The sequence below is a fragment of the Nerophis ophidion genome, linkage group LG25 (assembly GCF_033978795.1).
Source record: "Nerophis ophidion isolate RoL-2023_Sa linkage group LG25, RoL_Noph_v1.0, whole genome shotgun sequence".
Taxonomy (NCBI): Eukaryota; Metazoa; Chordata; class Actinopteri; order Syngnathiformes; family Syngnathidae; genus Nerophis; species Nerophis ophidion.
The window spans coordinates 15793435-15818412 of NC_084635.1; the positions used below are offsets into that span (position 1 = coordinate 15793435).

General features: G+C 38.5%; 2 protein-coding genes across 5 annotated transcripts in view; both read left to right on the forward strand.

Moving 5' to 3' along the window:
* The window catches only part of paqr5b (progestin and adipoQ receptor family member Vb), a 39042-nt gene extending 17546 nt beyond the window's left edge, over window positions 1–21496 (forward strand). Inside the window, exons 5-8 of the mRNA XM_061887579.1 lie at window positions 4778–4822; window positions 9306–9402; window positions 13935–14079; window positions 20538–21496. Of these exons, the coding sequence (XP_061743563.1) occupies window positions 4778–4822; window positions 9306–9402; window positions 13935–14079; window positions 20538–20800 (550 nt within the window). The 3' untranslated portion in view covers window positions 20801–21496. The remainder of the gene's footprint in view (window positions 1–4777; window positions 4823–9305; window positions 9403–13934; window positions 14080–20537) is intronic.
* Window positions 21497–23426: 1930 nt separating this feature from the next.
* LOC133542921 (kinesin-like protein KIF23) overlaps window positions 23427–24978 on the forward strand; it is a 32500-nt gene continuing 30948 nt past the window's right edge. For all 4 annotated transcript variants that reach the window (XM_061887189.1, XM_061887190.1, XM_061887191.1 and 1 more), the window contains exon 1: window positions 23427–23514. In XM_061887189.1, the coding sequence (XP_061743173.1) occupies window positions 23501–23514 (14 nt within the window). In that variant the 5' untranslated portion in view covers window positions 23427–23500. The remainder of the gene's footprint in view (window positions 23515–24978) is intronic.

Genomic DNA, 24978 nt, shown 5'->3' on the forward strand with positions numbered 1-24978 from the left:
ACTCTAATTTTAAAACACACAATATATTGTCAATATTTTGTGAACAGACATGATTTTCATGCCTCAACACTTCACCTTCCAGGTGGCTTCCGGGGCGGCATAGCTTGGTTGGTAGAGTGGCCGTGCCAGCAACTTGAGGGTTCCAGGTTCGATTCCCGCTTCCACCATCCTAGTCACTGCCGTTGTGTCCTTGGGCAAGACACTTTACCCACCTGCTCCCAGTGCCACCCACACTGGATGAAATGTAACTTAGATATTGGGATTCACCATGTAAAGCGCTTTGAGTCACTAGAGAAAAGCGCTATATAAATATAATTCACTTCACTTCACTACTTTCCTTGTATCGCAAAGTAGAAAAAAAGGAAATAATCAATCCACCCATCCATTTTCTACCGCAGAAATAACCCTTTCTAAATGTATTTATTTATATTTTACTTGTAAATTTATGAATGCATGTATGGGAAACACTGTACAATATATTTCATGCATTTTGTCTGCCCTGTGTATGGTTTTAGTTGCATAATTGGCCATGTCGCATGTGCATGCAATAGTTAAAACCACTCAAAACATTTAAGTTTTATATGTATTTGTCTTAAAGCACACTTCTCTTGCTTGTTTGTGTGTACTTCACGTCTGAATGTCCACTCTCCCACGGCAAATATTTGGGTTCAAATCTCTACATACTTTTTTTCATGTTCTTCTCATCCTTTTCTGGGCTTTTCTAGTTTCATTGATTCCTAAAATTGTCCATAGGTGTAAATGTGATTGGTTGTCATTGTGAATCTTGTTATAGTGTATTTGTGTCCAGGGTGTACCCCAAAGCCAGCTGGGGGTAGGCCCCAGTGCAAAATAACTCACGGCTCACCGGGCACAAGGGGATTTATGGATATACAAAGTGTTACAAAACCCATTAACAACAATCCAAAACAGAGCACCTAGTATAATCACAGCTTTGCTGTCTGGGATGAGAGCGCAAGCATTTTTTTTTTAAATGACAGTACCTTCTCTTTATTTTGATCATTTCCACTTGATCTTGTTATCTATGCTCCTCCTATGTTAGCCAAGCATCTCTTTTCCCCACTGGTGTCTTCCCCAGCTGTCCCTTTTTGTCCAGTCTTTGTTGGATCCTCATCAGCTGTTGTGTCAGATATTGTGTGTCCTGTGCTCCTTGGCAAGGCAAGGCAAATGTATTTATAGAGCACAATTTGTACATAAGGCAATTCAAAATGCCATCCATCAATACATCCATCCATTTTGTACCGCTTTACAGAAAATTACAAAAAGGCGAAAACAAATAATTAAATAACCAAAAATTAAATTGAAAAAAAAAATGTAAAAAAATGTATCATAAACTTAATTAAATTAAAATTAAAATCAAAGAGTGTTGGTAAAATACATTCAGTTGTTATATGCACTATTAAATAAAAGGATTTGAAAATTGTCAAAATTTGAGCGCTGTGTCACATCTTCTGGAAGACTAGTCCAGATTTTAGGAGCTTCGCCATGTTTGGTCCTGACTCTGAGCATCAGCAGGAGACCACTAACGGAGGTTCTCAGAGCTCGAGATGGTTCATATGGCTCTAACATGTCGGAGATTGGCACAGTACTATGCCAAGACAATGACCTAAACACTGGACTAATATGGTCATATTTCCTGGTTCTCGTCAGGACTCGAGCAGCAGCATTCTTTATGTACTGCAGCTGCTTTACAGGCTGTTTAGAGGGCCCAGTCAGGCGGCCATTAAAGTAGTCTAACCTGTTGTAGACAAAGTCATGGATTAGTCTTTCTATGTCTGACTTAGTCAGTAGTTCTGTGATACTTTTTCAGGTCTTAAAAAGCTGCAAATGTTAATGACTTATTGTGAAGTCTGAGTCCCTTATTTTCTTCTTACCTTGCCATCAGTGCTTTTCTTTGGCATTTTGAGATAGGCTGCAGCACCCCCCGCGACCCTGAAAGGGACAAGCGGTAGAAAATGGATGGATGAATGGATTTTGTTGTTGCCAACACACTCTCAAAATGTTTGCATCAAATTTAATTGCCCCCTCTTGCAAGTTGCAGGTTATACAGTACATCTTATTTACTTTTCAAACATCTGGTTTGCATTTAATAAGATATTTTAAACCAACCTTTAGTTGCATTACTTTAATCTTAAACACTCTTTTTTTCCCCCACACAATATTTTTATTTATCTCCAAACGGCAATAAAACAAATCAATCTAGCTATAGCAGCCAAGCAGCATAGGTCACCATCTCTTGCCCAAGCCACATGAATCCTAAAGGCCAGTGAATAAAATGACACTATTTTGTTTTCTTGCTAACTTTACATCAATTAGAAAAAGATACAGTGGCTAACATTCATTCACAAAAATGCAAAAACCTTAAAAAAAAAAAAAACATTTTATGGAGTAGTGGAACCTCAATTTGCAAACTTAATTGGGTTCATAACCAGAAAAGTTTGTACATTGTAGCAAATGTCTCATTATAAATATGAATAATGGGTTTTAGCCTTGACAAAAGTCCATATTTATTAAAAGTTTGTTTAGTTTGAACACAATACAAAACACTATACAGTAGTGGTCCCCAGCCACCGGGCCGCGGCCCGGTACCGTAGCCCGATTGGTACAGGGCCGCAGAAGAATTTTTTATTCATTTTTATAAAAAAAAAAAAAAAAATGTTTTATTTATTTATTATTATTTTTTTTTTATTAAATCAACATAAAAAACACAATACACACTTACAATTAGTGCACCAACCACAAAAACCTCCCTTTTTCATGATAAAAACGTCCCTTTTTCATGACAACGAAAAAAAAAAAAAATTTAAAAAGAAAAAAGCGTTGACCAGTCCGCGGATACAAAAAGGTTGGGGACCACTGCTATACAGTACTGTATATGAAAAAAACACACACAAAAAAAAGGGCCAAAAAAACATTTAGCTGAACTGTCCTCATCTTCAGCCGCCCTGTTGACACGCACACACACTGTCACTAGCCCTGTGGTGCACTCACAGGTTGAAATCACAACACTCATTAACTTTAACAGCCAGGTAGCTTTAACGTTTAGGAATACTAAATAAAATTCACTTTACTTTGTCGAGTAACCTTTTTGGCATTCAGCTGAAGGTAGGGGGAGGTGGGAGGAGGCAGTGTTGACAATGCTGTGCATACTTCCTGAATGTTTCAAACCACACAGCGCTTTTCTATGAGGGGCCGTTAGGGACATTATTCAGAATTACCTCTTACATACACTACTGAAATGCTCTCACATAAACAACTGAAATTTTTTTCTCTCACACACACTACTGAAACACTCTTATACACACCAGTGCAGTGGTTTTTAACCTGGGTTCGATCGAACCCTAGGGGTCCGTGAGTCAGCCTCAGGGGTTCGACAGTGCCCCCGCCGCGGAGGTCAAGACACACCCGACTCATCGTGTAAATAAAAACTTCTCCCTATCGGCTTTATTGATACGCCAACAGCAGAAGTCAGACTGATTTGCATGTGTCATTTGTTGTGAGTTCATGCACTGTGTTGGTTTTGTTCTTTGAACAAGTTGATGTTGATGCACGGTTCATTTTGTGCACCAGTAAAAATACATAACTTTGACTTGAATAAAAAAATAAAAAAAAACATTTTATTTTTCACTTAAGAAGGGTTCGGTGAATGCGCATATGAAACTGGTGAGGTTCGGTATCTCAAACAAGGTTAAGAACCACTGCACTAGTGTATGTGAGAGCATTTCAGTAGTGTATGTAAGAGGTATTTTTGAATAATGTCCATAACGGCACCTCATATTTTTCCATTGCTTTCTTTGGACTCATATTTAGCTAGCAAAATTTGAAAAATGCTGTAAAAAGGCTAAAAGCGCCTAAAAGCACACAAAGTAGCACTGGGTACAGTAGCACTGCTCAGCTTTGGTTGATTAATTGAGACATTTATTAGTAGATTGCACAGTACAGTACATATTCTGTATAATTGACCACTAAGTGATAACACCCGAATAAGTTTTTCAACTTGTTTAAGTCAGGGTCCACGTTAATCAATTCATGGTAGCGGTCAAACAATGGCAAGGCACACGATGGTGGATGAAAGGTTCATCCACGGAGACAAGGGTCGTACACCAAAGCGTAATTTTGTTCAGTCTGTGGTTCGCAAATTAAAAAGTTTATACAATCAGGGGTGTATAAATCGAGGTTCCACTGTATAAGTCAAGTTTGATTAATTTCCCCCCTGAATCTCAAGTGTATCAAATATGAGCTGTAAAAGACTATATAAATGGGACCCATTACCTCCCTGCTTGGCACTCAGCATCAAGGGTTGGAATTGGGGGTTAAATCACCAAGTATGATTCCCGGGCGCGGCCACTGCTGCTCCTCACTTAAATGCAGAGGGTAATCTCACCCCACTTAGTATGTGTGACTATCATTAAAAAAGACAGAAAGAAATCAAATCACAGACATTTTTCATAACACTGCCATCCGCTGGAGTATTGCTCCAGAGTACTTTTGCAATCGTCGTCATTTATTATTTGACACCAAATCAGCAAATGTACTTGTTCTGTGTCAGTCATATCACCTCTTACTGTATGAAAAGTAAAAGTACTGCACATTAATTGATTGGAATTAACGGCAATTGAGATACAGTAAGATAAAGTAATCAGTACTTTGAAACACGGTAAGACCGAGTGACCAAAGCACACGGTTACACTCCCTGCTTCATTCACTTTATGAAAAATCATGGAAAGTAACTAATTGGTATTTTTTTGCTCATCACCAGGCTTGGATTGCCATTTCTTCATTACGATCACGATGTTGTAAAACGGTAAGTGTTTCTCGCTTCCTGTCTTTTTATTACACTTTGGCCACAATTTCCCTTTTTTTTTGTTTTTTTCCGGGTTTTTTTAGTTCATTTGGAACATGAACACACTTACAGTAAAGTACATCACTCAACTTAATATCATTTCTCTTTACATCATGTCTGAAAAGGAGTAGGAAGACGAAAAAGATTGTTTAATCCTACCCCTTTCCCACTTCAGAGCGTTTACAAATACAAATGTTCATTTACTGTCTTTTTTTTGTAACACAATTACATCAATGAACGATTAATACAGCAGTTCTTGCAATATATAATTAAGTCAGTCATGATAAACATACTGAGATGAAGAATATTCCGTTTTCAATAAGGTTGAAGGTGTTTCTCATAATTCTTTTTCCTTGTACTTTTTAATCACTATTAATTCGAACAACCTCTTAAAGGCCTACGGAAATTAGATTTTCTTATTTAAACGGGGATAGCAGGTCCATTCTATGTGTCATACTTGATCATTTTGCGATATTGCCATATTTTTGCTGAAAGGATTTAGTAGAGAACATCGACGATAAAGTTTGCAACTTTTGGTGCTGGAAAAAAAAAAAGCCTTGCCTGTACCGGAAGTAGCAGACGATATGCGCGTGACGTCACTGGTTGTGGAGCTCCTCACATCTGAACATTGTTTACAATCATGGCCACCAGCAGCGAGAGCGATTCGGACCGAGAAAGTGACGATTTCCCCATTAATTTGAGCGAGGATGAAAGATTTGTGGATGAGGAAAGTGAAAGCGAAGGACTAAAAGAAAAAAACAGACTATACAGTGGGAGCGATTCAGATGTTATTAGACACATTTACTGGGATAATTCTGGAAAATCCCTTATCTGCTTATTGTGTTAGTGTTTTAGTGAGATTATATGGTCGTACCTGTACAACCCGAAGGTCGGCCCCGCACCTTTCTTCAGCACCAGTCGACGGGTGGTGGCGATGCCCATCTCTTCTCTTCGCAAGGGACCCTCCTCGAAACACGATCTTTCGAAATGATCGCTGCATAATACACTGTACTTTGTGTGTGTGGTCCAATCCAACCGTGTTCGCTTGACCGCTCTGTTTCATAGTAAAGCTTCACCTTCATCATTCGGGAATGTACACAATGAAACACCAGCTGTGTTTGTGTTACTAAAGGTGGCCGCAAAACACCGCTTCCCACCTACAGCTTTCTTCTTTGACGTCTCCATTATTCATTGAAGAAATTGCAAAAGATTCAGCAACACAGATGTCCATAATACTGTGGAATTAGGCGACTTATAGCTGGGAACGGTCCTGGAACAAAATGTCCTCTACAATGCGTGACGTCACGCGCACACGTCATCATACCGCGACGTTTCAGCAGGATACTTCAGCGCGAAATTTAAGATTGCAGTTTAATAAACTAACCCGGCCGTATTGGCATGTGTTACAATGTTAAGATTTCCTCATTGATGTATAAACCATCAGACTGCGTGGTCGGTAGTAGTGGGTTTCAGTAGGCCTTTAAATGGGATCATATCAGTACATTGTTTAATATATTTGCTTAATCCATTCCATACTTTAATTCCACATACTGATATGCTAGAGATCTTAAATGTTGAATGTGCATACACATGTTTTAAGTTAGTTTTTCCTCTAAGGTTATATTTCTCCTCTTTAGTTGAGAAGAATTGTTGTACATTCTTGGGTAGCAGATTATAGTTTGCTTTGTACATTTTTTTAGCTGTTTTCAATTTTACCAAATTGTTGAACTTCAATATTTTTGACTTAATAAATAAAGGGTTTGTATGTTCTCTATATCCAACATTATGTATCAGTCTAGTTGATCTTTTTTGTAACACGGTTAATGAATGAAGTGTACATTTGTAGTTATTTCCCCATATTTCTACACTATAACACTGGTAACACTAGCAAGCATTAGAGAACATGAAGAGATTTTTGGACAAGGACATATTTTGCTTAATTCATTATTGAAATGTTTCTTGCCACCTTAAGTTTTTATTTTATTTATTTATTTTTTATATGAGATTTCCAGTTCATTTTATCATCTATTAATACTCCCAAAAATGTAGTTTCTTTTACCCTTTCAATGTCTACTCCGTCTATTTGTATTTGTTTTAATTTTTCCCAAGAAAACCTATTCTTCAGAATAAGGGTGTCATTCACCTTCCTCTTGTAAATACTTTCTTTTGAGTGTTAATTAAGCGTGTGTTGTTGTTGTGACTTCAGAGGCCAAGCCCAAACAGCAGTTAACGCCATCTGTACTTTCAGCTGGACAAGTTGGAACAATACCAAGACGCAAAACTCGTTTTACAGAAACTTTGACTTTAATTCCATAGAAGAAAATCTTGGTGTCCTTTTTTAATGCAAATTATACTTTGAAGTGTAAATTATGTGAAGATGATGTGAGGTTCATAGAATTATTTATCAACAGAATTTTTATACACAATTTTGTCGAATTAACACATTTTTAAAAGGCAAAGCAACGTTAAGAACTTGTTGGATTAGGTCCTGACGTTGAAACATGTTTTTTTGTTTTGTTTTTTTGTTTGTTTTTTGTCCAGCTTCTCAGGCAAATCATATAGTTGATGTGGATGCCCATATCGGCTGTTCGGATTTACTTTACAAAAGAGAAGTGTAGGAAACTTTTCTTGTCACCTTACATGTATTTGACTTTATTAAATGTATTTATATTATCATTTGGTGCAGCCGGGCCGGAGCAGAAGGGGATTGAAAGAGAAAAAAAGGAAGACAGAGGGGGAAATTGTGGGGACAAGAGGGGGATTAGACGGAGAGACAAAAACAACACCAGTAAACACAACAATAACAACAACAATAAAACAACGTCAGCAAATACGATATGTACAAATATGATTGTAAAAGTGATAGCAAAGAAGCAGTTAGCGAAATAAATAATAATACAGAAATGACAATGAGCATTATTACACTACAAACGGAGAATTACAAATACCAATAGAAATAGCACTATTGATCATGAACAATACCAATAATTTACCTCTATTATCAACAATACAGTTGTTCAAATGCAACAATACATATATGTAATGATAACTACAGATACAAAAGAATGCAGAAAAATGGAGGGGAAGAAAGAAAAGCAACCTATATTAACCTTGTAGATTGTTATAGTAACAATAGGTTAAGCTTTGTCAGTGTGGTGTCATGATCCGTGATCCGGATCATGTTTTGTTTAGTATGTTCTGTTAGTATTGAACTCCCTTAGTTCCCGTTTTGTGCACTTTGGGTGTTTGTTTCGGTTTCCATGGGTACTAATTGGTTTCACCTGCCTCTGATTAGTGCTCTGCTGTTGAGCACTAATCAGAGAGCTATTTAGTCACGTTGCTCGCCACAGTCGGTGTTGGCCTCATTCTGTCACGTGGTGGCGCGAGATCGGGTCGGAGAGTTTGTTCTCCCGGAATGCAGAACGGACGGCTGCGGACAACAGCGTGAGGTAGGAGATTATTTATTGCTCATAAGTCATAAATGTGTCCAAAGACAGAACAAACAAAAGAAAAACGTGCCCGTCGCACGGGCAGCTAAGATAACAACTTAGCACAGGAAACACAGGACAGGAATACACCAACGTAACAGTTGCATCCCGCAAAACAATGAGGCCACACCGACTGTGGCGAGCAACGTGACTAAATAGCTCTCTGTTTAGTGATCAACAGCAGGTGAACGTGCAAAGCACTAATCAGAGGCAGGTGAAACCAATTAGTACCCATGGACACCAAAACAAACACCGAAAGTGCACAAAACTGGAACTAAGGGAGTTCAAAACTAACAGAATAACACTAAACAAAACATGATCCGGATCACGGATCGTGACATGTGCCATGTGTTACCCAGTTTCCCCGAGAGCAACAACGTTAATCTATTTATGATGAAACGTGATTATGTGCATCAGTGTATGTATGTATATGTACTTGTATATGTACAGTATGTGTATATGTATGTTTGTAGAGTAAATGTATATGTACAGTATGTATGTTTGTAGAGTAAATGTATATGTACAGTATGTATGTTTGTACAGTGAATGTGCGTGTGGATGTACGGACGTCTAAGAAACAAAATGCTTTTTAACGACGTTTATTCAATGTTGGCTTCTGACGTTGATTTGACCATTGAATTTTAGTCATTTCCCAGCCAATGTTGTACAACACAAATACAACGTTGAGACAACATGCTTTTTGACAACGTTTATTCATTCAGGTTGTGACGTTGATTTAACCATTGAAATGTGGTCATTTCCCAACCAACGACGTGGATCCAACATTGGACATCAACATTGTCTCAAATTACTATTAATACAACTATTTTGCAACGTTGATTCAAAGTCAGTTTTAAAGGACATGTATGTATAATCAACGTTGTATTAATGTCTTGTGCCTGCTGGGATAAAGGTGGTTTGCATATTTTGACTTTTTATCTTATTTTTGATTTCAGATTCCCTGAATGCCGGAGTCCAAGATTCAGCAAAGTCTTCCGTGTTGTTGCTTTTGCCTACCCTTACGTGTTCGACCACATTCCTCTCTTCTACAGGGTAGGGCTACATTTTTTAGTCTCTCACGTGTGTCTGCGCACAACACAATTTCACAGATAGAGAGGCAAATCTGTGTTCAAATAAGTTTACTTACCTTATATTACATCTGCGCACTGTGCACAAATAAAAGACTTGGGCAATCAGAGCTCATGTGGACGTGCACTGAGATGTCAACGTGAATTGAAAGCTCGAGCGGTGATGCGCCGTTATGTGCGTGTTGTTTAATGTAAAATATTTGAATATTATCTACAGTAAATTGAGTAGCGTAACTACGGTGGCCTGGAAGGGTAAAACTCTTTAACATTTCATGAAACAAATAACAATCTCAAAAAAAGAAAAACAAAAGCCAAAACAACTTACAATTTTATAAAACAAACAAACAAACAAAAAACTACCGATAAACACTTAAAGGGGAACTTTATTACAATTTCAGAAGGGTTGAAACCAATACAAATCATAAAAATCAGTTCCCAGTGGCTTATTTCATTTTTCGAAAATTTTTTCAAAATTTTACCTGTCCCGGAATATCCCTAAAAAAAGCTTTAAAGTGCTTGATTTTCGCTATTTGCTTAAGCCACTGTCCATTTCCCTGTGACGTCACATAGCGATTCCAATACAAACAATGGCGAATAGATATAGCGACATTAGCTGGGATTCAGACTCGGATTTCAGCGGCTTAAACGATTCAACAGATTACGCATGTATTGAAACAGATGGTTGGAGTAGCGAGGCAGATAGCGAAAACGAAATTAAAGAAGAAACTGAAGCTATTGAGCGAATAACTATTGACGCTATTCGGCCATCTTTGCGTTAGCATCGCCGGTAAAATGTGCAGACCAACCGATCAGGACTTTGTCATTGACACTGGATCAACTTAAATCCGTCGATTGGTAAGTGTTTGTTTCGCATTAAATGTGGGTGGAAAGAAACGCTGGATGTAAATATAGTTTCAAATGTACATACAGCTAGCCTAAATAGCATGTTAGCATAGATTAGCTGGCAGTCATGCCGCGACCAAATATGTCTGATTAGCACATAAGTCAATAACAACAACAACAACACTCACCTTTGTGATTTCGTTGACTTTATCGTTGGGAATGCATCTGCTTTGAGTGTCGCAGGATATCCAGACATTTTTGCCATCTCTGTGCCATCTCTGTTGTAGCATCGCCGGTAAATACCAAACAGAGGACTTTTGCATCTCTTAACTTAAATCTGTCAATTGCTAAGTGTTTGTTTGGCATTAAATGTGGATGGAGGTAAAGGCTAGATGTAAATATAGCTACAAATGAGGCATAATGCTGCAATATGTGCACACAGCTAGCCTAAATAGAATGTGTGCATCGATTAGCATGCCTTGCTAATCAATGCACATTCTACGTAAATCAACTTGAATCTGTCCCTGATCGTGTTGTTACACCCTCCGACAACACACCGACGAGGCATGATGTCTCCAAGGTATTGGAAAACAGTCAAAAAAATGGAAAATAACAGAGTTGATTTGACTCGATGCATCTGATGTGTAGGGAAAAATGGCGTTGAGTACCGATGTGATGTCACGTTCTGACGTTGTCGCTCAGAGAGGGATAAACAGAAAGGCGTTTAATTCGCCAAAATTCACCCATTTAGAGTTCGGAAATCGGCTAAAAAAACATATGGTCTTTTTTCTGCAACATCAAGGTATATATTGACGCTTACATAGGTCTGGTGATAATGTTCCCACTTTCACAGTTTCACACTTAATCTCAGAAAACACAAAAACAAAAGCGGAAGGGAATGTCATGAATGACAGATTGACAGCTAAGTCAGTCAATCATTGTGTCCACACCCGCTGCTAAGTTTTTACTTCATACTTGCCAACCCTCCAGATTTTCCTGGGAGACTCTCGAATTTCAGTGCCCCTCCTGGGGCAACCATTTTCCTGAATTTCTCCCGATTTCCACCCGGTCAACAATATTGGGGGCGTGCCTTAAAGGCACTCCCTTTAGCAACCCCTCTCACCTGAAAAGGAGACTATTACATATGTCTCCGTTACCCATAGGTTTATCTATAACCCATAAAGTAGGCAGGCACGGAGCTATTTCTCAGTTTGTGTTTAATCCAGCCGGCACATTAATACACTGACACACAACATCCGGATTCCCATCATGCATTGCTTCAAACCATCACCATAAATGATTCCCGGGCGCCGCACCGCTGCTGCCCACTGCTCCCCTCACTTGCCCGGGGGGTGATCAAGGGGATGGGTCAAATGTAGAGGACAAATTTCACCACACCTAGTGTGTGTGTGACAATCATTGGTACTTTAACTTTACCTTAACAAAACTACGGCAAGTAGTAATGTCCATAAACATAACAGAGACGAAGCAGAAGAACGAAGAAAAGACATGGTGACGACGAGTAAGAAGAAGAAGTACGCTTGCAAGTTCCAAAATGATTGGAAAAAATAATCTCAGTTCATCCAGGACAGCTCGAAGCATAAAGGGTATGCTGCCTGCAAATTTTGTAGATCAGACTTCTTCAATGAACATGGTGGCCGAACGAATATACTCATTCATCCAAAAATTATATATATATATATATATATATATTTATATATATCCATCCATCCATTTCCTACCGCTTATTCCCCTTAGGGGTCGCGGGGGGCGCTGGTGCCTATCTCAGCTACAATCGGGCGGAAGGCGGTGTACACCCTTGGACAAGCCGCCACCTTATCGCAGTAATTATATATATATATATATATATATATATATATATATATATATATATATATATGTATATATATATAAGAAATACTTGAAAATACAACCCCCCCCCCCCTCCACACACACACACACACACACACTTCTGCAAACACACTGCATGTGCATCATGTTTTGTGCATATGCAGGACACTTCACGAACACATTCCGTTCAAATCAAACACAAATAGAAGTTTTTTCGTAACATGAATGACTACATAAAGGGGCGGGGCGGCATGGCGTAGTGGGTAGAGCGGCCGGCCAGAAATCTGAGGGTTGCAGGTTTGCTTCCCACCTATTGACATCCAAAAAATTGCTGCCGTTGTGTCCTTGGGCAGGACACTTCACCCTTTGCCCCCGGTGCCGCTCACACTAGTGAATTAATGAAGAATGAATGATAGGTGGTGGTCGGAGGGGCCGTAGGCGCAAACTGGCAGCCACGCTTCCGTCAGTCTACCCCAGGGCATCTGTGGCTACTGATGTACGTAGCTTACCACCACCAGGTGTGAATGAATGTTGAGTCCCACTTCTCTGTGAGCGCTTTGAGTGTTTAGAAAAGCGGGATATAAATTTAAGTTATTTTTTAAAGAGATCAGATTTTTAACAGTTAAAAATCCCAATTGGGCATCATGCTCCACAGTGTGAAAGTAGACTGTGTCAGTCCTGTGTACAAGTGTCCCTCGTTTATCACCGTCATTTGGTTGCAGGCTTGACCGTGGTTAACAAATTTCAGCGGTAGGATTATTGATCAATCCAATATTTTCATAGTTACGTGTTCAAACAAACATTTTACAAAGTGATCACTGCAGACACAAGCGGTCTGATTGTATTCCACAAGATGATAAAAGTGATATTTTGAAGAGCCATTTCCTTTGACGCACTGCTGTTTTTTCCTGTCTTCTTGACCTTTAAGAACCATTTCTTTCGGGACCCTATGAAAGCTCTTTCTTATCTCTCTATTTGAACGACTAGAACACCCCAAAACAGAACAACAATCCGTCATTTTCTTCTCAAATTTTACACTCATTCTAAATTGTTTTAATGCTATTTGCTCAAGCTGCTTGACCATCATTTAAATTAAGCCGCGAAGAAGAAAATCAGATATGACGTCATATGCAACGCAGCAATTTGACAACAGCATTGGACTACAATGGTGGAAAAAAGCAAAGCACTTTGGGTGAATCGCCACCATATACTGTATGGATAATCCGCTAACGTCACACCTGAGAAAAAACGTCACACTTAGGACAAATGTCAAAAAACTCATGTGGAATGAAGGAAGGCAAGATTGTTTTATAAAAATCTCTGCATTGCCTGTAGGTTTTGATTTAAAATTTCCGGTACTTATGCAGATCCCAAATACACAAAAACACCAATAGGTCAACAAATAGTTGTTTTTGCATTATAGGGCCCCTTTTACATTTAATTTAGGCCAAAAACTTTTGGAATATACTTTGGAATATATATATATATATATATATATATATGAAATGCAGCGAAGCTGTGATATTTGAAGCACTATGTAGTGAGGAACACCTGTACTCATTATTAGTCAATCACAGAACTCAGTGTTATTGTGTTCTGTGCCTTCTTTGTGTTACGTGTGGTTTCTGCAGTCTTTCTTTTAAAATTCATTCAAAACAACATTTTGTTCCTACCTTACATTTGGTTCTACCTGCTTCTGCCTACAGCCACTGACATAGAAACCTTGTTAGCACTCTTCAATCACTCTACGCCAATGTTGCTACCAGTACTAAAACATGTCTTGTTGCACCTTCACTTCTTCAGGTGTTCCTGTGTGGAGGAGAGGGTTGCACAGACAATCAAACCAACATCCTCCACTATAACCACATTGTGTTGGCGTGTCTCACTGGCTTCCTGTTTGCAACGCATCTACCTGAGCGCCTAGCACCGGGAAGCTTCGACTATATAGGTGAGGCCAACCTGACATTTGTTCCTTACCTAGTCTGATATGTCTCTTTCTCTGCCAAATTCTAAAATAAACAGAATGGTCTTAAACACTTTTGACATAGTGTGTGTTAAAATTGTACACAATTTGCATGTTATGTCAGTTTGTTTCAGTGATTTGTCGGCCAATAAAGTGTGTCCGAGCGGTCCTTGAACGCACCACAGTTGAGTACTGTAAGACAAAGGGAAATGTATGCATTGCTATCTCTAACGTTGTTACAGATATACATACCGTATTTTACGGACTACAAGGTGCACTTAATATCCTTTTTTTCCTCAAAACTCGACAGCGTGCCTTATAACCCGGTGCACCTAATGTACGGAATAACTTTGGTTTTGCCTACCGACCTCGATGCAATTTTATTGTGATAATGATTAGTGTGATCAGTAGATGGCAGTCAAACAATAGATATACGTGTAGACTGCACTATGATGGCAACATGACTCAAGTAAACAACACCAACATTTTATATGTTCCATTGAAAATATAGAACATTACATACAGTGCTCAAAAATCTATCAAAATGTTGTAGTATGACTTTGTTAAGCTATGAAGCCGCACCGCTTGATGTGCATCAACATACTAGTATTATTATGGTGTGTGTAGAAGGTAAGACATTTTATCTGGCCTTTTTTTTCGCAATATTATGCAAACGCAAATTTTGCAAACGCAAATTTTGCTGATCTGTATTTGGGATCTGCATGAATCCTGAAAAATTGCGCATGTCCGCCTTTGTAGTCCGTGCGACGCCGTAGTCTATAAGCTTCTTCTTTTTTTTCTATCCTATTGTTATGGGACATTCATCCTCTGCTGTTGCCATGTATAATATAAAGTAGTGTAAAGTTCTTACTTATATCTGTCAGTAAACTCGCCATGAAAGCGCTAAAACATACCGGTCTAGTGAGTTTACATTATTCACCCAAGGAACTTTAGTTTTTAGAGAGTTCCGGTCGGCTGCGATGAGGTGGGGACTTCTCCAGGGTGTACTCCGCCTTCCGCCCGATTGTAGCTGAGATAGGCAACAGCGCCCCCGCGACATCAAAAGGGAATAAGCGGTAGCAAATGGATGGATTGATGGAGTTCCGGTCGGACGTTTTTTCACGGGGCACATTTCTCGTCTTGTTGTTAAGGATGAGATGATGCTGCTCCGTTATTGATTGAAGTAAAGTCTGAATGTTATTAAAACAGTTAGCTCCATCTTTTGACACTTCTTCCACTCCTGTCCTTGCACGCTACACCGCTACAACAAAGATGACGGAGCAAAGACGCTGACGAAGGTAAGTCCGGTAAATAAGACCGCCCACAAAACATCGCATCCGGAAGCAACTGGCAGAAAGCGGCTTGAAAATGATCTGTAAAACATAATCCGTGCAACATTTTAACCAAAGAACCACCATTACATGGTATGTAGACCACAAGGAATTGTTTTTAATTTAGAAAAAATTAAAATGTGACTCCTTTAATGCACCCTATAATCCGGTGCGCCTTACATATGACAAAGGACCAAAAATAGACCATTCATCGACAGTGCACTTTATAATCTGGTGTGCCCAGTAGTCCGGAAAATACTGTATACAGTGGGGCAAAAAAGTATTTAGTCAGCCACCGATTGTGCAAGTTCTCCCACTTCAAATGATGACAGAGGTCTGTAATTTTCATCATAGGTACACTTCAACTGTGAGAGACAGAATGTGGAAAAAAATCCAGGAATTCACATCGTAGGAATTTTAAAGAATTTATTTGTAAATTATGGTGGAAAATAAGTATTTGGTCAACCATTCAAAGCTCTCACTGATGGAAGGAGGTTTTGGCTCAAAATCTCACGATACATGGCCCCATTCATTCTTTCCTTGACACGGATCAATCGTCCTGTCCCCTTAGCAGAAAAACAGCCCCAAAGCATGATGTTTCCACCCCCATGCTTCACAGTAGGTATGGTGTTCTTGGGATGCAACTCAGTATTCTTCTTCCTCCAAACACGACGAGTTGAGTTTATACCAAAATGGATACATGGATGATACAGCAGAGGATTGGGAGAATGTCATGTGGTCAGATGAAACCAAAATAGAACTTTTTGGTATAAACTCAACCCGTCGTGTTTGGAGGAAGAAGAATACTGAGTTGCATCCCAAGAACACCGCACCTACTGTGAAGCATGGCGGTGGAAACATGATGCTTTGGGGCTGTTTTTCTGCTAAGGGGACAGGACGATTGATCCGTGTTAAGGAAAGAATGAATGGGGCCATGTATCGTGAGATTTTGAGCCAAAACCTCCTTCCATCAGTGAGACCTTTGAATGGTTGACCAAATACTTATTTTCCGCTATAATTTAAAAAATATATATATTTTAAATTCCTACAATGTTAATTCCTGGATTTTTTTTCACATTCTGTCTCTCACAGTTGAAGTGTACCTATGATGAAAATTACAGACCTCTGTCATCATTTTAAGTGGGAGAACTTGCACAATCGGTGGCTGACTAAATACTTTCTCGCCCCACTATATTTTTCTTTCTCAAATCCTAATGCTCTGTGTAAAGGAGTTCATTTTATTAAATCCAGCAAACACAACACAGACTGCCGTGGTCTTTACATCTGATTGGTGTTGCAACGGATTGGTAGCAGTAAGTCAAGTAAAAGCAGAGTGAAAAGGCTGCATACATAATAATAAAAATACATTTTACTTGGTATTGTGCTTTTCGGAGTACTCAGAGATGCTTTACAGGATAAAAAATTTAAATATAAAACAGTTCAAAGTAATAATATAAAATACAGGAAATACAAAAGCAGTACATTGTAAAATACATATCGATACAGGACCATTACAAGACGGAACATTACAGGACACAGAACACTAATCACTGGTTAAAAGCAGATCTGAATAGGTGTGTTTTGAGAAGGCTTTTGAAGGTAGGTAGGTAGGTCTTTATTGTCATTGCAACAAGTACAACGAAACTTTGTTTTCAGCACAAACCTGTTCGAGATTAGACAAACAAACAGTGTACAGGGTTACAGAACAAGAACGCTGATGGGTCGCCATAAGGCACCCCGTAAAAGATGGGAAAAAGGTAAACGCTGGGGAAGGATGAGTAAAAAAATACAATCCAGACTGGGCTCCAAAGGGGGCCCAGTTCGGAGTGAGAAAAAACCTCCATAGCAAAGCACATATACATATTACAACATACATCTCGAGATATCTAGCAACAGAGGGAAAGGGAAGGTAGTTCAAGGTCATGGTGGTAGGAAGGTCTGAGCAGTCATGGATGGGTTTGGGAAGAGAGTTCTAGAGGGTGGGAGCAGTGATGGACAAGGCTCTATCACCCCAGGTCCGGAGCTTGGTTCTGAGTGGTGGGGAGAGGAGGTTGGCATCAGAGGAGCGGAGGCTGCATGAAGGGGTATGGCGGTGAAGCAGGTTGGTGAGGTAGCACATGCTTGTAGTGCCTGTGGAAATCGTTTCAATACGGATTTTGTTAAAAAAGAGTTACAGAGTTCCCAAAATTGTCTATCTTAAAGGGGAAAAATGTTTTTAAAATATCCTAAAAGCTTCAAAAGAGTAATTTTCATCAAGTGGTGCCAACTTTGCAGTGATAACTTTGCCTGTCTGGATGAACTTTTATTTTGTATTTTTCTTATTTTCCATATACTGTAGTAGCTCTACTTACGAGTGTTTTAAATTGCTAGCTGTGTTTGGTGCTTAAAGTTGCGGGCATAATTTCAGTTATGAGCATTTCCACCGCCGGTTGAAGTAGTATTTGTCCAACAGCCAGAGATCGACACAAACCTGCCCTCTTACCACGAAACTGAGAAAGTTAGTGCAAAGGAGACAAAGCGGACGACAATACTAAAGAAACAAATAAGTAAAAACATGTCCTACCGGTTTTCCGACCCGGTAAGTCAGCTCCGCAGCATATTATATAATTACAATAGTTCATGAAACTACAGTAGTTGTTTGTAGTACAGTACATGCTGTTGTTATAGGTTTCAAACAATATTTATTTTCTAGAAGTTTGTTTTTCTTTTTAAAAGTCATGTTACATGTTAAAATTGTGCTGTTTAGGGAGGGCCAAACACAGATTGATTTAATTAAAATCAATTTAAATGGGCACGTTGTGGAACCCAATGGACTTGTAAGTCAAAGCAGTTTTCTTTCGGAAACGTGGAATGGATTTGTGTTCTTGTTGTTGCTGTAGCTTGTCTAGCGTAAAATTACCCCAAATAGTTATCTTCTCTAATTGTATCCTTAATAATCGCTAAACACTGTTAGAAATTAACATTGCTGGACAACAAGGAATTAACTTAAAAATCTAACTAAACATTAACTTAACACCATGAAAGCAACTGCAGATGCTGAATTATAGATGACAGCAAAATATTTGGCCCGCAACATGAGAGCAACTGCAAAAATGTAATATATATATATATATATATATATATATATATATATATATATATATATATATATATATATATATACACGATCCGTTGTGGAGAAGAAGGAGCTGAACCAGAAGTCAAAGCTCTCAATTTACTGGTCGATCTACGTTCCCATCCTCACCTATTGTCATGAGGTTTGGGTTATGGATTTAGTAGAGAACATCCACGATAAAGTTCGCAACTGGAAAAGCCCTGCCTCTACCGAAAGTCGCAAACGATGACATCACATGTTGATGGCTGCTCATATATTCACATTGATTTTAATGGGAGCCTCCAACAAAAACAGCTATTCAGACCGAGAAAACGACAATTTCCCCATTAATTTGAGCGAGGATGAAAGATTCGTGTTTGAAGATATTGATAGCGACGGACTAGAAAAAATAATAAAATAAAAAAACGAGATTGTAATCGCGTTGCATTGAGACGGATTCATATGTTTTTAGAGACATTTACTAGGATAATTCTGGGAAATCCCTTATCTTTCTATTGTGTTGCTAGTGTTTTAGTGAGTTTAACAGTACCTGATAGTCGGAGGGGTTTGTCCATGGGTGTGTTAACGCGCAGTGTCTCGGGGAAGTCGATGGCAGCTGTATGGACGGCACAAGCTCAGCTGATATCCGGTAAGAGGCGACTTTTTAACCACAATTTTCTCACCGAAACCTGCTGGTTGACATGTAGTCGGGATCCATGTCTGCTTTGATCCATACTAAAGTTTCACCTCCGTGAATTTTAAACAAGGAATCACTGTGTGTTTGTGTGGCTAAAGGCTAAAGCTTCCCAACTCCGTCTTTCTACTTTGACTTGTCCAATATTATTTGAACAAATTGCAAAAGATTCAGCAACACAGATGTCCAGAATACTGTGTTATTATGCCGTTAAAGCAGACGACTTTTAGCTGTGTGCGTACGCAGCGCTCATATTCATAACAGCCCGTGACATCACGCATACACGTCATCATTATGCGACGTTTTCAAGAAAAATGTCCCGGGAAATTTAAAATTGCAATTTAGTAAACTAAAAAGGCCGTATTGGCATGTGTTGCAATGTTAATATTTCATCATTGATATATAAACTATCAGACTGCATGGTGGGTAGTAGTGGGTTTCAGTAGGCCTTTAAGACTAAATAAATGACAGCTATTGAGCTATTTGACCCTCAAGCGCAAACCAGAACTGCCTTAAGGTCACGTGGTCACAACACAGCAATTTGTGATAGGACTGCTTTATACCTGACAGTCCCTATAAGTAAGATTTTTGGGTTTCAGAAGATTATGTCAACATTTTGTTACGGCGCTTTGTCTATGCCAGTGGTTCTCAAACAGGGGTACGCGTACCTCTGGGGGTACTTGAAGGTATGCCAAGGGGTACGTGAGGTTTTTTTTTTAATATTCTAAAAATAGCAACAATTCTAAAATCGTTTATAAATATATTTATTGAATGATACTTCAACAGAATATGAATGTAAGTTCATAAACTGTGAAAAGAAATGCAACAGTGCAATATTCAGTGCTGACAGCTAGATTTTTTGTGGACATGTTTCATAAATATTGATGTTAAAGATTTATTTTTTTGTGAAGAAATGTTTAGAATTAAGTTCATGAATCCAGATGGATCTCTATTACAATCCCCAAATAGGGCACTTTAAGTTGATGATTGCTTCTGTGTAGAAATCTTTATTTATAATTGAATCACTTGTTTATTTTTCAAAAAGTTTTTAGTTATTTTTATATCTTTTTTTCCAAATAGTTCAAGAAAGACCAAATGAGCAATATTTTGCACTGTTATACAATTTAATAAATCAGAAACTGATGACATAGTGCTGTATTTTACTTCTTTATCTCTTTTTTGCAACCAAAAATGCTTTGCTGTGATTAGGGCATACTTGAATTAAAAAAATGTTCATAGGGGGTACATCACTGAAAAAAGGTAGAGAACCACTGGTCTATGCTATTGTGTGACCTTTGGCATGACTCGACTGCTCCCTCTGCAGGTCACAGTCATCAACTCTTCCACGTCTTTGGCATCCTCGGCACCCACTTCCAGATGACCGCCCTCGAACAAGACATGGAAACACGAAGATCATGGCTCGTCGACCACTCCCCACCCATCACCTTTGCTAACTCACTGGGTGTGGGACTACTTTGCGTGCTGGCCAACTTAGGCGTCATCCTCGTCTTCAGCCTACCACTCCTCACTGCGCCAGTCGGTCAGCAAAAAAACCACAATAAACCTGCAAAGTTACATTCATTTTAGCTTAGATTTCATACTCTGCAACCTGTAATTCATAATTTATCAGCCAGCATGCATATACAGTACATAGATGTGTTTGTCTATGGAGTAGACCAGCTATAGTGGACCTTCATGTCACTGACAAGCGTTAGATGTGATGCAAGGTGATTACAGTATATGAGTATAAGCTGCATCAACACAACATCAACCATAAGATAAATATATAACTGCATACAAATGTATAATGTTTTTTAGAATCTATAAGGCATTCTTAAGCTTGAAATGTAGCAACACAAATGGATTACAATCAATTCATAATTTAAAAATGGCCTTTTTGAATGTATCGTCAGCCTTTATGATTATTACCTGCACACAGAATCAATGCATTCTTTACTGTATTTATTTTATTTTTGTAGCAAGTAAATCAGTTGAGAAACGATTGTCACTTAAAATGATGGTCAGTAAAGAGTTAAGGGGATCAAAAACTCAAGCTGTATGTAAATATACTGGATTTATATATTTGTATCTGTAGTAGCGTTTGTATACGATCTATGGGTTCTTTTTTGTACAATGATGCTGACTTCAAACCCATGTGATTGTAAACTACACATGTAAATACTGTATAAGGAAATTGCAAAGCTTTGACCAAATATACAACTGAAAGTATTCATGCGCTAATTTATTTATTATTTTTTATTAAATAAAATACTACAATACCAATCCTGTATATTTTGCCACTTTATTTGTAGTGCAAGAATACATCTCTGTCGCTCATGTATATATGTATGTATATATATATACATATATATATATACACACATACATATTTGTATATATATTATATATTGTGTTTATAATATATATGTACAGTATACTATATATATACATATTCGTATATATATAAAATATATTGTGTTTATAATATATATACAGTTAACTATATATGTGTATATATATATATATATATATATATATATATATGTATAGATTATTCAGAGGTGATTACTCGCTTGCATGACAAACATTTGCTTGGGAAAAGACCCCAATATTTGTGCACAAATGCAATTTTATTGCCAGAGTATTTGAACGTTTTACGTGATTTGACATCAAGTATTTGGTCACAGTTTTATCTAGAATTTTTTCAGGCTGTATTTGTGGACTGAAATTTGCCAGCAAGCACACCAGTTGGAGTCTTCTCGCTGATCGCACAGAGCACAGGTGTCAAATTCAAGGCCCACGGGCCAAATCTGGCCCGCCGCATTATTTTATGTTTCCCGCAAAAGCCTGGAAATAACATGCGTTAATAAAATGCTTAATCTCGTCTTACTAAATATATTTGTTATTTCCCTTTTGACCTTCAATATCATGCACTGCATGTCATTGCATATATTTAAACATTCAATATTATCAATATCAAGATGATATTATCATGTATTCAAAAATATTTTTGTTAAATAAATACTGTACTTATACAATATTGACTTGAATTATGATTTAAAAACAAATTATCAATCAAACTGTAAAATTGATTATAGATTTTACGGTTAAATTCTGCTGCTTGAGTTTTTTAAAACATAAAATCAACTATGGTACTATTTTTTTTTCCATATACAGAAAATTAAAAAAACAACTTTAAAACAACACGATTTTACGGTAAAAAAAAAAAAAAAGGCAGCTCTGTTGCATGAATTTTACCGCTTAATACAGCGGTGTTGTTTTTCCATTCCATTCCATTTATTCATGCTGTTTAAAAAACAACACTGCTTTTACTATACAATTCTGGTGACTGAGTTGCCAGTTTTTAAAGGAAAACTTAAATATATTTTTTTAGCTTATTTAAAAAAATATTGTTTGTGTATTATATATATATATCCATCCATTTTCTACTGCTTATTCCCTTTTGGGGTCGCGGGGGGCGACCAAAAAGTTCCATTTCGGTTGACATTCTCCCAATCCTCTGCTGTATCATCCATGTATCCATTTTGGTATAAACTCAACTCGTCGTGTTTGGAGGAAGAAGAATACTGAGTTGCATCCCAAGAACACCACACCTACTGTGAAGCATGGGGGTGGAAACATCATGCTTTGGGGCTGTTTTTCTGCTAAGGGGACAGGACGATTGATCCGTGTTAAGGAAAGAATGAATGGGGCCATGTATCGTGAGATTTTGAGCCAAAACCTCCTTCCATCAATGAGAGCTTTGAATGGTTGACCAAATACTTATTTTCCACCATAATTTACTAATAAATTCATTAAAATTCCTACAATGTGAATTCCTGGATTTTCACAGTTGAAGTGTACCTATGATGACAATTACAGACCTCTGTTATCATTTTAAGTGGGATAACTTGCACAATCGGTGGCTGACTAAATACTTTTTGCCCCACTGTATATATATATATATATATAAATAAATTGCATTAATCTCACTTGTCAAAAATAACATTTAATTTCAAAGATATTGACTAATAATATCAATATCACAGTGTAATATGATATTCATACATTGATAAATAGTGTGTGAAGAGTGCTCATCTGTATACTCACTCGCTAACCAAAACATTGTATTTGAATACATTTTAAGGCGGGACTTCCGTCAACGTCCACTAGTTCTGCGCTGTGATTGGTTAAAGCAGCTGAAGCTCCAAACCCGTTTTATAAAGAGGGAAATTTAAAATTAGTGGCGCTCTTCTATGACGTGGGAGGAGTGAAACAGCACCAACAATGTTTAGATTTGGGTATGTATCGTCTTATTTCTCACCAAATTCCCCCGTGGCGTACATATAAGTTGTTCTATCGTTTGCTCCGAGGTGAAATCGGCGGATAATATGATGAAATACAGCTAAATAGTTGAGCTATTCGTCACTCGGCACTGCAACGCCAGCTTGTCTGCATGTCGAATGTTTGTAACTTTACATACATTATAACTTTAACCCCATTTATATTTAATTTAATTCGTGTAAACTTGCTACGTGGCGTTTGTCGAATCAATTACGTTTTTAAAATGTAATCACTTTTTTGTTCGCGCATTATATTTGTGTGTTCCAACGAAGTGACGCCGATGCAAGTGTCACTAATACGTTTGTGTTTGCTTTCAAATATTCATTTGGAAATATTTATAGCTGCAAAATGTGAATACTATCAAAATCCGTTCCAAATGTACACTATAGTTGTTCAACATGTCCGAAAGTTGAAAGAAGCAGAGTTTGACTTCTTGTAATTTAGATTAGATTAGATTAGATTAGATTATACTTTATTTATTCCGTCCGGAGAGTTCCTTCAGGAAAATTACAATTTTCAGCACAATCCCATTCAAGATCAGACAAACATTACAGGGAGACAGAACGGGATCGCTGACGGGTCTGCCGGCTTCCAGCGCCCCTTACAAAAAAGATGACATACAGGTAAACAAGGGGGGGGGGGAGAAAAGAATAGAAGATTAAAATAAAAAAATCGGTCTTAGCCTGGACCCTGGAGTGGGGGTGCAGACTGAGGCCAAGGGAAAAAAACAACAACTCATAGCCATAGTACACATCAAACATCAAAGAACACAGAGGACATTAAAGACATTAAAGCAGCAGATACAACCAGACACTTCTACATACAGCTATGAATAAAAAGTAAAATAAGCATATACACTGTGGTGGCCTCTGCGGTGTTCCACGCCATTGTCCGCTGGGGAGGAGGGGGGATGGCCAGAGACAGAAGCAGACCCAACAAAGCAACCAAGACAGCCGACTCCACTCTCGCCCAGTGTCCAGTCCGCATGGATGAGCGAGGATACGTCCAAGGTGACTGAGGTGTCCGACACCTGCTCACCCAGCCACGACACCGCGAAGCCTCTCCGTCCCAGCGCTCATTGCTAGCTCCGCAGCCCTGTCCCCTCATCCGCATCTCCTCCAGTCCCTCCAAACCGACTCCAGTGTGGCAGAGACCCAGCAGCTGGTCTCCATGGCCAAAAGGCTCCCGGGAGGCAGATCCAGAAGTCCACAAAAAAAGCACCACAGAGGTCACGAAAGTGCCACCCCTTGTCACACAGTCCCAAAGGGTCCTGGACCAAAATGCAAAAAAATATAATAACACATGAAAACAAGAGGGAAACACAAAAGGATGACACAAGAGCACAGAGCTCCTGCCTACAGCAGCCACTACAGCAGCGCCATCTTGGAAAAAAGAAATGTCTTTACCGCAGTGTTTACTAT